Consider the following 13,902-nt stretch of genomic DNA (forward strand, 5'->3'; position numbering starts at 1 on the left):
TTCCCTCCTTCACTCCCTCCTTTATTCTCTCCCTGCTTTCTCCTTCTTTCCCTCCCTCCTTCCCCTCCTCCCTTGTTCCTCAGTCCCTCCCTTCCTTTCTTTTCCTTCTTCCCTCCCTTCTTCCCTCCTTTTTTCCCTCCCTTCTTTTTTTCTCCTTCCCTTACTCCATTTTCCCTTTGTTCTCCCTCTCTACTTCCTTCTTCCCTCCCTCTTTCCTACCTTCCCTCTTTCCTTCCTCCTTTCTTCCTTCTTTCCTCAACTGATCTTTTCTTTCCTCAGTTACTCAATCTTTTTCTTTTTCTTTTTCTCTTTCTCGGTGGCTTTTCTCACTCAGTTCTTGCCCCTCCCTCCCCACCCTGTGCCCACCTCCCCTCCTCTTTCCTTACCTCCCTTGTTCCCTCCCTTTGTTTCCTGCTTTCTCCCTGGCTGGCTCTCTCTGTGTCTTGGAGAGCTGTGCTGTGCCTTAGCTTCAGTGGTGTTAAGAACACTGCGGGTGGTCCCTGGCTGACAGAAAGGGGAAGGGAGGGTGGAAGTGAAAGAGAGGGAGGGAGGGAGTGGTGGGCACTTCTTAGCAAATCCTGGGAGTTGGAGCACCCCTCCTCTGTTGGCTAGGACAGAGGGCCCCTACCAAGTCCTATGGAGGAGGGGTGTCTTCCTCTCACAGGATTAAGAAGTACAGAAAGCCTTTTGTTTAGGGAGGTGTGGAGATGGCATGAGGAGAGAAAGGAGACAGTAGCCGTTGCACAGAGCAGTGGAAGAGAGAGGTTCTTGCCCTGGTGTTGCCACTAGCTTGCTGTGTGAACCTGAGCACATCACTTTTCTCTGAGCCTAGGTTTCTTTGTCTGCCAAACCAAAGGGTTGGTCCTGTCTGTGATCCAAAACTAGGGAAAAGGTGGGGGAACAAGGCTGTGGTGGGCAGTAAGCTGCAGGTAGAGAGAAGAATTAGGGGCCTTCCTGTGTCCTCATTGTTTCTCCAAACCAATGTTTGACCTCCAGAGGGCAGAGCACTGGAAGAACCTCCTGGGACAGAGGTTCTTCTTACCCTCAGCCTGGCCTGGCCCTCCCTTGTCTGACCTCTGGGCACCTCCGCACACTCTGCCCACTGCAGACCTTTGTTTCTGCTTATGTTTCCTCTGTGCCTGTCTGCCTCTCCCCCTCTCTCACTGCTGGATACCCTGTATTGCCCTCTTCAAACATCCTTACTCATTCCTTACCCTAGGACACAAAATACAGGCTTATTTTCTATCTCTAGCTCCCCTTTCCGTGGCTTCCTTCTGTTCCTCCCTCCAGAGCAGGCCTTAGATTTCCCATTCGTGGTTCTCAGAGGGCAGATTGCTACTCCTAGATCCTGTGCCCCATTATGTTGCTTCTGGCACTGTAAGAATCCACCCCCAGGAGGTCCTATCCTCTGTCTGGTGGTGGTGGTACAGTTTTGGGGCAGGCCTCTTCTGTCCTTTCTTTGGTTTACTTTTTCTGATGAGCCGCTCACATCAACCAGAAGCTGAGTCTCAGAGCAACCCTGAAGATTTATGCCAGGAAATCCTTCACCCTTCTTCCCACTGGCTTTTACCTCTAAGCAGAAAGGATGGGGCTGTCTGCCTGGTTGTCACCTCCTCTCCTCTCCACCCATAGGAGCACAACCCACCTTGTGTGGATGAGTTTGTGTACATCTGTGATGATAATTATCAGCGATATGAGATGCTCAACGTGGAAATCGACATCCTGAACGTCCTCAAATTTGACATTAACATTCCGGTCGCCTATCATTTTCTGCGAAGATATGCTAGGGTAAGAGAGAAGAGACACATCTTCATTCTCCCACTGCTGAGTTAGTCTCCTTTACACCCAGAGTAGCTGCCTGAGTGGTAGGAAAGGGGAAAGGGACAACAGGCAGCAGGGAGCATTCTCCTTCCATCCAACCTCCTAGGTTAAAGCTTGGCAATCTTTGTGAAACAATGGGAGGTGGGCGGGGGTGAGTTGCAGATTTCCACAGTGTGTCTATAAGGTTTTGAGGTGAGGCCGGAGTTGGGGAGGGGAAACGTTTCTTTGATCGGGGTGGGGGGGGGATGGACACGTGGAAAGCTTTGTGGGGGGATGCTGGCAATATTCTCGTTCTTTGCCTGAGTATTGGTTACAAGGGAGGTCACTTTATAATTCATTGTATTGTGCAAATGTGTACAATGTACTTTTCTCTTTGTGTGTGTGATAGGTTGTAATTAAAAAAAAATAAGTTTAAACAAGAAAAGGGAAAAGGTTGTTTTGAAGTATGGAACACCTTCTAGGGAGGACCAGGAACAGAGTCACGGTGGGAGGAACTTTGGCTCTTTAAAGAATGACCCATATAGCAAGGGGGGATGTAGGCCAGTACCATACATACAGTTGATAATTTGATTAAAATCCTAAAGGTGGCAAATCCCACTGACTGTTTCAGAATGCCCCCTAAAGAGTCTGTTTTTGTGGGTAGGGAAGATGAGGTGAATTATGGTTGCAGGAGAAAGGCACATTACTCAAACAGAGGGCCACTGAGGCTCAGGATGATGTAACTGGAGAGGGAGTCCTCTGCTTGGTACCGGCTTTCTAAATTGATTTCTGAGCCAGTCTTCTCATTGCCTTTAGTGTATCCACACCAACATGAAGACACTGACCTTGTCCCGCTACATCTGTGAGATGACCCTGCAGGAATACAACTATGTCCAGGAGAAGGCTTCCAAGCTAGCTGCTGCCTCCTTACTACTGGCCCTCTACATGAAGAAGCTCGGATACTGGGTAAATGCTTGCGAGATAGGGGTGTGGGGGCAGAGATTTAAAAAGCACAAGGTCAGCTCGGGGGAAGGTGTAAATTAGGGCCATGGGAAACTCTTGGGGACAAAACTGACACATACAATTATGAACTCTAACACCTGGACAACGGGACAAGGGCTTCTATAGCAATAGTTTTGAATTATGTCATTTTTCATAATCAAAGTACCCTTTGTTCCAAAGAAAGCTCACCTGAAAGCCAAATATTACACACCAGATTACTGTGAAGGTATTCTGGTTGTCATAGGGAGTAGTGTGAGCCTACTTCTTATCCCCAGCCCTGTTCCCCTCTTGTCTCTTGCAATCCCCTCAGCAAGGCTGGCCCCTGAGGGAGCTTGTTGGAACAGGGTTTGAAAAGCACTGAGCCAGAGAAGAGTAGTGAAAGCAACCGTCTGTGTCTATAAAAGTGGCACTTGGGCATGACTATAGTGTTCTTCTGTGAAGAAGGCCCTCACAAAGCCTCCTGCTCCAATACAAATAAAACTCATATTTGATGCTTTCTCAATTGTATGAAAAGTTGGGGGTAAAATCAACTTTAGTGAATTTTGCATTCTTACTGATGATATGTATAATATGTAATCCAAGTAGCAGGAGTATGCTCACAAATGCAGCCCCTCTGCTCAACCACTTCTGAGCTCCTCCTACCTAAAAATCCTGGAGCCACTGAGGGAAGAACCTCTGTGTGCTGAGAAAGAACCACATAAAGTACTTATGTGAACTTGGACAAGCCATATTAAAATTTCTTGAAACAGAGAAAGCATTCAATAGATGATAGTGATGATGAAAAAGAATAAATAATTATGACTGGCATTTATTGAGTGCTTAGACAGTGATCTAAGCACTTTGCATATTAACTCATTTAATCTCCACAATAACCCCACACGATAGTACTGTTATCCCTGTTTTGCAGATAAGAAATAACTCCCATGTTTACACAGCTGATGAGAGGTGGAGCTAGGCTTTGGAAACTAGGAGTGGTGTTCACAATCTAAACCAACTGTGTAATCAGAATGGGCATGGCCACAGCTCTGGAGCTAAGGGCCTGGAGGCCCCATGCTGAACCAGGCTTTGACCCTTGGATCCCATGGAAATCCAGTGGGCCAAGAGGGGGACAGCTGATGGGTCCAGGGCAGCAAACTGTGTGCCAACTAAGATAGAAATATTTCAGTGTTTTCACGCTTGGTGACTAAACCAGGGCTTATCAGCTAAATGTCATCCTGAATCTGAACTCGGGTAGTCTGACTCCACAATCCTCTATGTTAGTATACTGCCTCTCCTATAGATAAGGAAGGCTTCACAGAAGAGGTGACTTTTGAGCTGGGTCTTGAAAGGTGTGTAGGAACTTGTGAGAGGAGACATTCTAGGTAGAGGAAGCAATAATTAAAAAGACACGAAGGCATTGAGGAGGGAGTATGTTGTGTTTAGGGCAGAATAAGACATCCCCTGTGGATACAGCAGAGAGTATTGTAAAAGGAGAGGTGCTAATGATGTTAGTGACAGATGAGACCAGAATGGTAGATCATGGTCCGATTGTGAAAGAAAGGCCTTGAAGGCTACACTAAGGCATTGAAGGTTTTTTAGGCAGGGAGGTTGACCTGCTCCTGTTTGTGTGTTTTAGAAACAGTAGTGGTGTAGCAAAATAGAAGGTAGAGTAGATGAGAGAGAACACCAGTGAGCAGGCTATTATAACATAGTCAAGGTGAAGCATTTGAGAGTCTGAACTGACACAGTGGCACTGGGGCCTTTTAATCTTATTTAACACATCCAGTCTACTCCATTACCCCCTTGTGTTACTCCTCTACTCAGCACGCCAATGACCGCCCTTTGCCTGTGGTGGTGGTAGTTTCCAAACAGTATTTGGGGGAGTCCTGGGTTTCCTGCAGAAGTGTCTCAGGTACCATGTGAAAGATAAAGGGATCCAAATTCGTGGGCTTCTTAGCTCCCACCCTCACTTCCAGGTAAGCTATTTGGGCTTCCAGGTAAGATACTTGAAAAAGAGGAGTTCAAGGAAAATAAGACATTTTGAGGAAACCACCAAATCCTCTTCCTTTCTCTGTCTGTTGAGCTCCCCACTTCACCAACCATTGTGGACATGCACTCCTCTGTGAAGCTTTCTGTGACTCTCCCCGCAGAGTTTGTGGGTCCTGCTGCTGTGTTCCTCCAGTGTCCTATGCTCACTTCCATTCTAGCACTTACCACATTTTTAACTCTCTGTTTGCACATCTGTCTCCTTTACTAGACTACAAACTCCTCAAGGGCAGGTCCCTCGTTCATTTTTGTGTTCCCAGGATCCTACGTATAGGGCTTGGTAATCCTAGTTAGCATTGTTTGGGCACTTACTATATGCCAGACTCTGTTCTATGTATGATACACACACACACACACACACACACACATTTAACCCTATGATGGAATTACTGTAATAATCCCCATTTGGCAGATTGGGAAACTGAGGCCCCAAGAGGTTAATTAACTGGCTCCAGGCCAAGCTGTTAGGGGAACTGAAATTTGACCTGAAGCATTTTGCCTCCAGGACCTCTGCCCTTAAACATTGCTATACTGCTTCTGTCACATAATAGGCATTCTTAGCTGAGTGAGAAAATGAACCTGTGCAATGATAGCTGTTACAGTCGGAGAGGAGGATCAGCCTTAAGTTCACATTGGCAGTTGAGTTGGCACCTAAACTTTGTTCTAGGGTTTACCTGGCCGTTAGCTCTGGACCTGAGAGTGAGTAAATTACAAAATCAGTCCTGTTCCTTAGGACTGGTGGATTTCTGCTTACATGAACATCCGTGACCAGGGCTAATAGCTTTTTTGTTGTTGTTGTTAAGAGATAGGGTCTTGCTCTGTTACCCAGGCTGGAGTGCAGTGGTGCGATCATAGCTCACTGCAGCCTCGAACTCCTGGGCTCGAGTGATCCTCCTGCCTCAGCCTCCCAAGTAGCTGGGACTACAGGTCCACACCACCATGCCCAGATAATTTTTTAATTTTTTTATAGAGATAGAGTCTTGCTGTGTTGCCCAGGCTGGTCTTGAATTCCTGGGCTCAAGCAGTCCTCCTGCCTCGGGCTTCTAATGTGCTGAGATTACAGGCATGATCCCTACCACACCTGGCCAAGAGCTAATATCTAACTGGTACGTATGGATATAGCCATCTCAGTAGTTTGTGGCTGGAACCTATTCTTCTGTATAGCATAGTATAATTATTGATCAACATCCATACTATGTGAGTCTTTGAAATGTTTTGAATGTCATCTCTGTTTAAACCATGTGTGGGAAGCTTAGACTTGGGATAGCAGAGATGGAGGGAGGATTGTGCTTCCTGTAGTAGAAATCACTATTCATGCTGCTTCTTCCAGGTTCCCTTCCTGGAGTATTACAGTGGCTACAGTATCTCTGAGCTTCACCCCTTGGTCAGACGGCTGAACAAACTGCTGACTTTCAGTTCTTACGATAGTCTCAAGGCTGTATATTACAAGTATTCTCACCCGTAAGTACCAAGCCCCGGATGAGGTTGGGTTTGTGTTCATTTATGGGGAAGCTTTAAAATACTAGACCCAGACTAGCCTCACTTAAGAGAAAAAGATTCAGGCACTTTTCACCTTCCTTTCTACTCTAGGGTTAAAGCAAGATAGGGAACTAAGGGCCATATGTCCCACTTGTTCCATGGAGCCTGATTGTATTTGCCCTATTCTATACTGAGGAGACCCCTCTTCCTTTTGCAGGGTCTTCTTTGAAGTCGCCAAAATCCCCGCCTTGGATGTGTTGAAGCTGGAGGAAATTTTGAACTGCTGATTGTGAGGCCAAGGGCGTGGTACTCTAGCAGCAGCCACAGGACTAGGCATGCATGTTAATAGGGTATATTTATTCTGTGTTTGAATTTGTCTTTTGATTGCTTTTATTCATTTTTCCTCTCTTTGTCTTTTCCCAAACTGATAATGTTATAAATATTTATGTTGTTTGTTTTTATGAAAGAAAAAAATATTGTCATATTTGACTACAAATTTAATAAAAAATTAATAGTTATTGTTAAAATGGCTCATCTCCCCTCTTATTGTTCAGGAATCCCATGCACAGCTGAATAATTCTTTTTTTCTTCCTAGTCAAGGCTGGGCCCCAGGACCTAGGTTACCCAATTCCCTCCTCTGTTTAGAAGCCTTCTCCTCATGGGAAGAGGAATTGAGCTAACTGTGAACTGATGGATGGGGCTACAGAAGGAGGTGCCCAGTCCAAGGAGAAAGCTCCTTACCTGACAGGCAGGCCTCTCTGTTCAGAGCTGGGCAGCTGGCAGTGTAGGCTAATACCCTTTGGTCTCAATCTCAGGTATTTTGCTTTCTTTGCTTCTTCCTAGATGATGAAAAGTTGGGGATCAGGATTTTAATCCAAATGTAGCCTTGCTTTCAATTTGGCAGCTTTTTAGAGTCCAAATTTGAAAATACTCTTGGAGTGGTATGTGCTGAAATCATTTTTGGCCCTTGTCTTCTGCCAAGAGAAGAAATTCCTACCTGTGAAATTGGCAAGGTGTCCCATAAATGCAAGCATCAACGACTTGCCCAATCTTTAACTCATATAGCATTAAGAGGTTCTGCTTTCTTTTTCACTGTGCCCTACCTTTGGGGTGATGTGTACTGGGACAGTTACTTAAATTGTTAATGGAGGAGTGGAACATCCAGTATGCCAGTTGTTCAAGAGCCGCTCCTCAGTCTCACCCCAGGACCTCCCCACAATCCAGCATGTAAAGTCTACCACAGCAGGAGACCTCTAGTACTCTATTCTAGTATTGTAGCTGGCAGTTATGCTGATTGGTCTGTGACCATTTGTTGCCACTTGTCAAATATTTTGAATATCAGTCCTGGAGGGTGGACATTTGGTGGAGAGGACAATCAAGGAAGCAGTTACGGGGAAAATGCCTCTTCAATTCTGTCCCAAGACTCTCCATGCTATTGTAATTACATCACCTTTTCTGATGGGTTAGAGACAGATGGATGAGCATGCCAAGTCCTTAGGTGTCTCAGCGCTTTCCTTCCCTTTGAATCAGTTTCCCATTCTTCTCCTGACTTGCTTTGCCTTGGAGACCAGACATCACTAGGTTTCCTCCTGCCCCATTCCACTGTGTTGCAAGATGACTAAAGGTACAGCCAGAGAGGTCCAAGCTGCTCAGCAGTGATTCTGCGGGCACAGCCAACTTTGCATGAACATGCTAAAAGCATTAGGCTGGAAGCCATCTTGCAAGTCTCCAGCCTTACTAGAAGGATGTGTCGTGTACCTGCTTTTGAATTCTGGAGCTTTACGTCAAGGGAAAAAAAATTAACCGGTTGAATTATTTCCCCCTTTTTACCAACCCTGTTCTTTAAAGGTGCTAATGAAACCATCCGTAATTTTTGTTGTTTTTGCAATGCGTCAACATTTATTTTGCACACACTCATCACTACTTCAAAATTAAGATAGCTGTTAGAACTGGATCTTGTTAAAAGTGGGTGCAAAAGTTATCGTGGTTTTTATGGCAAAAACCGGGATAACTTTTGCACCAACCTAATATTTAGTGCCTTATTAAATAAGCATATCTATTTCTTTATCAGGAATTTGCTGGCCCAGTGAGGTGGCTCACACCTGTCATCCCAAAACTTAGGGAGACCAAGGAGGGAAGATCACTTCAGCCCAGGAGTTCGAGACCCACCTGGGCAATACAGTGAGACCCTGTCTCTACAAAAAGTTAAAAAGTTAGCCAGGTATAGTGGCTCATGCCTGTGGTCCCAGCTACTCAGGAGGCTGAGGCAGGAGGATCACTTGAGCCCAGAAAGCAGATGTTGCAGTAAGCCATGATCATGCCACTGTACTCCAGTCTGGGCAATAGAGCAAGATCCTGCTTCAAAAAAAAATTTGCTTTTATATTTTGATGACTCTCTCTATATATATAAATAAAACTAGCTTTCTTTGTAACCTTATGTATTTTTAACAGTTTTATTTTCTTAACTGGATGCAAATTATTTTATTTCTGTATGTATATATAACTTTATATCTGCCTATATCTTTAAGATCATAACAGTTTAAAAAACAAAACTAAAAAATGCTAAAAGTTTAAATCACAAAATCATCTATATAGGTCATAAAAACACTCTGGTAGAGAAATGTGCCCAGTAATTCATAAGTAAAACAAACATAGCCTGTGAAATAATGTGACATGCTTAGAAAAATGCCTGACACATAGCATAAATATCTAATAAATGGTGGTGGTACTCTCTGGTAGCAGAAGGGGCACAGAGTGGCTACAGAGGTAAGGAGGGGTGAGACTGTTAAAAAAAGAAAAAAAAAAGGCCTGGCTGGGCACGGTGGCTCACTCCTGTAATCCCAGCACTTGGGGAGGTTGAAACGGGTGGATCACAAGGTCAGGAGTTCGAGACCAGCCTGGCCAATATGGTGAAACCCCATCTCTACTAAAAATACAAAAAGTTAGCCAGATGTGGTGGCAGGCGCCTGTAGTCCCAGCTACTTGGGAGGCTGAGGCAGGAGAATCGCTCGAACCCGGGAGGCGGGGGTTGCAGTGAGCTGAGATCATGCCACTCACTCCAGCCTGGGTGACAGAGTGAAACTCCTTCTCAAAAAAGAAAAAAAAAAAGGCTTAATTGGTATGTTGAAGGTTTTTATGCTAAGAGTTTTGATTTGGGAGACATAATCAAGGTTCAGTCAGAAAACAGAAACCACTCCAGTTATATTTCAAACAGAGGAAATTTAATACAGGGAATTGGTTACTCAAGGACAGAAGAGCTAAGAAGTCACACACACAGTGTGAAGCTTCTGTTATACTTAGGGCTGGAGGAACAGTAGCCAAGAGGTGGTGTCACCAGAGCCCCAGATGCCAGGGATATAAGCTGAATTTGGAACCGGTGATCAGTTGGGACCAATGAGGGTAGGACTGATGAAAGAAGGCTGGAGCCAGGAAGGAAACAAAATTACTGCCAGACCTATTGCTGGAGGCAGAGTGAGAAAGGAAATAGCCTGACTTCTTTATATTTCAATAGTTTTTGGGGAACAGGTGGTTTATTGTTACATGGATAAGTTATTTAGTGGTGATTCCTGAGATTTTGGTGCACCTGTTACCCAAGCAGTATACACTGTACCCTATGTGGGTAGTCTTTTATCCCTCACCCACTCCCACTCTTCCCCCCAACTCCCCAAAGTCCATTATATCATTTTTGTACCTTTGCATCCTAATAGCTTAGCTCCCACTTATAAGTGAGAACATATGCTATTTGGTTTTTCATTGCTGAGCTACTTCACTTAGAAAAATGGTCTCCATTTTTCTCCAACTCCATCCAAGTTGCTGTAAATGCCATTATTTTGTTCCCTTTTATGGCTGAGTAGTATTCCATGGCGTATATATACCACATTTTCCCTGTCTACTCATTGGTTGATGGGCATTTAGGTTGGTTCCATATTTTTGCAATTGTGAATTATGCTGCTATAAACATGCGTGTGCAAGTGTCTTTTTCATATAATGACTTATTTTCCTTTGCGTGCATACCCAGTAGTGAGATCACTGAATTAAATGTTAGTTCTACTTTTAGTTCTTTAAGAAATCTCCATACTGTTTTCCATAGTGGTTGTTCTAGTTTACATTCCCACCAGCAGTGTAAAGGTGTTCCTTTTTCATCACATCCACACCAGCATCTATTATTTTTTGACTTTTTTGGAGTAAGGTGGCATCTCATTGTGATTTTAATTTGTATTTCCCTGATAATTAGCAATGTTGAACATTTTTCCATATGTTTGTTAGCCATTTGTATATCTTCTTTTGAGAATTGTCTATTCATGTCCTTTGCCTACTTTTTGATGGGGTTGTTTTTTTCTTGTTGATTTGAGTTCCTTGTAGATTCTGGATATTAGTCCTTTGTCAGATGCGTAGTTTGTGAATATTTTTTCCCACTCTATGGGTTGTCTGTTTACTCTGCTGATTATTTCTTTTGCTGTGCAGTAGCTTTTTAGTTTAATTAGGTCCCATTTATTTATTTTTGTTTTTGATGCATTTTCTTTTTGGTTCTTGGTCATGAATTATTTGCCTAAGCAACGTCTAGAAGAGTTTTTCCCTATGTTAACTTCTAGAATTTTTATGGTTTCAGGTCTTAGATGTATGATTTTTGTATAAGGTGAGATATGAGGATCTAGTTTTATTCTTCTAATTCTTCAAATTGGCTTGCCAATTATCCCAACACCATTTGTTGAATAGGGCGTCCTTTCCCCACTTTGTTTTTGTTTGCTTTGTTGAAGATCAGTTGGCTGTACATATTTGGCTTTATTTCTGGGTTCTCTATTCTGTTCCATTGGTCTATGTGCCTATTTTTATACCAGTAGCATCCTGTTTTGGTAACTATACCCTTATGGTATGGTTTGAAGTCGAGTAATGTGATGCTTCAGATTTGTTCTTTTTGAACATCTTGCTTTGGCTCTGTGGGCTCTTTTTTGGTTCTATATGAATTTTAGGATTGTATTTTCTAGTCCTGTGAAGAGTGATGGTGGTATTTTAATGGGAATTGCATTGAATCTGTAGGTTGCTTTTGGCAGTATGGTTGTTAAGTATATTCCTAAGTATTTTATTTTTATTTTTTGCAGCTGTTGTAAAAGGGATTGAGTTCTTGATTTGATTCTCAGCATGGTCGTTGTTGTTGTACAGCAGTACTGTTGATTTGTGTACATTGACTTTGTATACTGAAACTTTACGGAATTCATTTATCAGATCTAGGAGCTCTTTGGACGAGTCTTCAGGGTTTACACATACCATATGATTCACCCAATTAAAGTGTATAATTCAGGCCGGGCTTGGTGGCTCATGCCTGTAATCCCAACACTTTGGGAGACTGAGGTAGGAGGATTGCTTGGACCCAGGAGTTCAAGATCAGCCTGGGCGACATAGTAAGACCCTGTTTCTACAAAAAATTTAAAAAATTTAAAAAAACTAAAAAGTATGTAATTCAAGTTTTCGGTATATTCAGTTTTGTGGTTGGGCACGGTGGCTCATGCCTGTAATCCCAGCATGTTGGGAGGCTGAGGCGGGCAGATCACTTGAGGTCAGAAGTTTGAGACCAGCCTGGCCAACATGGTGCAACCTCGTCTTTACTAAAAATACAAAAATTAGCCAGGTATGGTGGTGCATGCCTGTAATCCCAGCTACTCAGGAGGCTGAGGCGGGAGAATCACTTGAACCCAGGAGGTGGAGGCTGCTTGAACCCAGGAGGCGGAGGCTGCAGTGAGCTGAGATTGTGCCACTGCACTCCAGCCTGGGTGACAGAGCCAGATTCTGTCTCAAAAAAACAAAAAACCTAACTGTTTTGTAATCATCACCACAATCCAATTTTGGAACATTTTCATCACCCCTCAAATTAAACCTCCAACTTATTAGCAATCTATCTCCTTTCCCCACACCCCATGAGCCCTAGGCAACCAGAAATTTACTTTCTGTCTCTATCAGTTTGCCTATTCTGGACGTTTCATATAAATTTAATCATACAATATGTGGCCTTTGTGTCTGGCTTCTTTCACATAGCAATGTTTTCAAGGTTCATGCATGTCGTAGCATGTATCAGTATTTCCTTTTATTGCTGAGTAATATACCATTGTATGGATATATATACATTGTGTTTACCCAGTCATCATTTGGTAGAAATTTGGCGGTTATTGGGAATAATTCTGCTATGAACATTCATGTATAAGTGTGTGGGCCTCAGTTTCCATTTCTCTCAGGTATATACTTGGGAGCAGAATTGCTGGATCATGTGATAACTCTATGTTTAACTTGAGAAACCTCCATACTTTTCCAAAGTGGCTGCACCATTTTACATTCCCATAAACAGTATGTGAGGATTCCAGTTTCTCCACACCCTCTCTGACACTTGTTATTATATTTTTACTATAGCCCTCCTAGTGGGTGCAAAGTGATATCTTGTGATTTTGATTTACATTTCCCTGATTGCTAATTATGTTGAGCATATTCTAATGTGCACATTGGCCATTTGTGTATCCTTTTTACAGAAATATCTATTCAAATCCTTTGCCCATATATATGTTTTTTGAAACAGTCTTGCTCTGTTGGCCAGGCTGGAGTGCAATGGCACAAACATGACTCACTGCAGCCTTAATTTCCTTGGCTCAAGGAATTTTCTTACCTCATTCTCCTGAGTAGCTGGGACTATAGTCACTTGTGACCACACCCAACTAAATTTTTTAATTTTTATTTTTAGTAGAGACGAGGTCTTGCTGTGTTGCCCAGGCTGGTCTCAAGCTCCTGTTTGCACATTTTTAATTGGATTATTTGTCTCTTTATTATTGAGTGGTAAGAGTTTTTTAATATATATTCTGGGTCATATATATGATTTGGCAATATTTGATTATACCAATTGTCTTGAAAATTTTACCTTCATAGTGTTATTTAAAGCATATAAGTTTCAAATTTTGATGAAGTTCAATTTATCCATTTTTAAATGTTTTTACTTTTGGTGTTGTAGCTAAGAAACCATCACCTGATCCAAGGTCTTGAAGATTTATCCCTTTTATTCTAAGAATTGTATAGGTTTAGCTCTTATGTTTAGGTTTTAAATTCATTTTAAGTTAATTTTTATATATAGTATGTAGGATTCCAACTTCATTCTTTTGCATATGGATATTTGGTTGCTTCAGCACTATTTGTTGAATAAAACTATGTTTTCCCCACATAATTATTTTGATACCCTTGTTGAAAATTAAATATGAGAGCTTATTTCTGGATTCTCAGTTTTATTCCATTTACTTATGTGATATCTAGCCTTATGCTAGTACTGTAATTTTTCAAAGATTAAAAACAATGAAAAATAAAAATTATATTGCTGTATCTTTGTAGTAAGTTTTAAAATTAAAAAAAGATATGAGTCCTCCAATTTTTTGATCCTTTTCAAGTTTATTTTGGCTATTCTGGGTGCCTTCATTTCCATATGAATTTTAGCATCAACATGTCAGTTTCTGAAAAGAAGTCCACTGGGATTGTGATAGGGCTTACATTTAACTCATAGGTCAATTTGGGGAGTATTTTCATCTTAACCATCTTAAATCTTCCTGTCTATGAACATGGATATCTTTC

At 42.5% G+C, this 13,902-nt stretch overlaps 1 protein-coding gene across 2 annotated transcripts in view; it reads left to right on the forward strand.

Annotated features, from left to right (window-relative positions):
- CCNB3 (cyclin B3) overlaps positions 1-6,833 on the forward strand; it is a 79,849-nt gene extending 73,016 nt beyond the window's left edge. For both annotated transcript variants that reach the window (XM_017954276.3, XM_021932907.2), the window contains exons 10-13: positions 1,633-1,788; positions 2,617-2,766; positions 6,158-6,288; positions 6,524-6,833. In XM_017954276.3, coding sequence (XP_017809765.3) covers positions 1,633-1,788; positions 2,617-2,766; positions 6,158-6,288; positions 6,524-6,593 — 507 coding nt within the window. In that variant the 3' untranslated portion in view covers positions 6,594-6,833. The remainder of the gene's footprint in view (positions 1-1,632; positions 1,789-2,616; positions 2,767-6,157; positions 6,289-6,523) is intronic.
- The last annotated feature ends 7,069 nt before the right edge of the window (positions 6,834-13,902 follow it).

Source organism: Papio anubis, chromosome X (assembly GCF_008728515.1).
Source record: "Papio anubis isolate 15944 chromosome X, Panubis1.0, whole genome shotgun sequence".
Classification (NCBI taxonomy): Eukaryota; Metazoa; Chordata; class Mammalia; order Primates; family Cercopithecidae; genus Papio; species Papio anubis.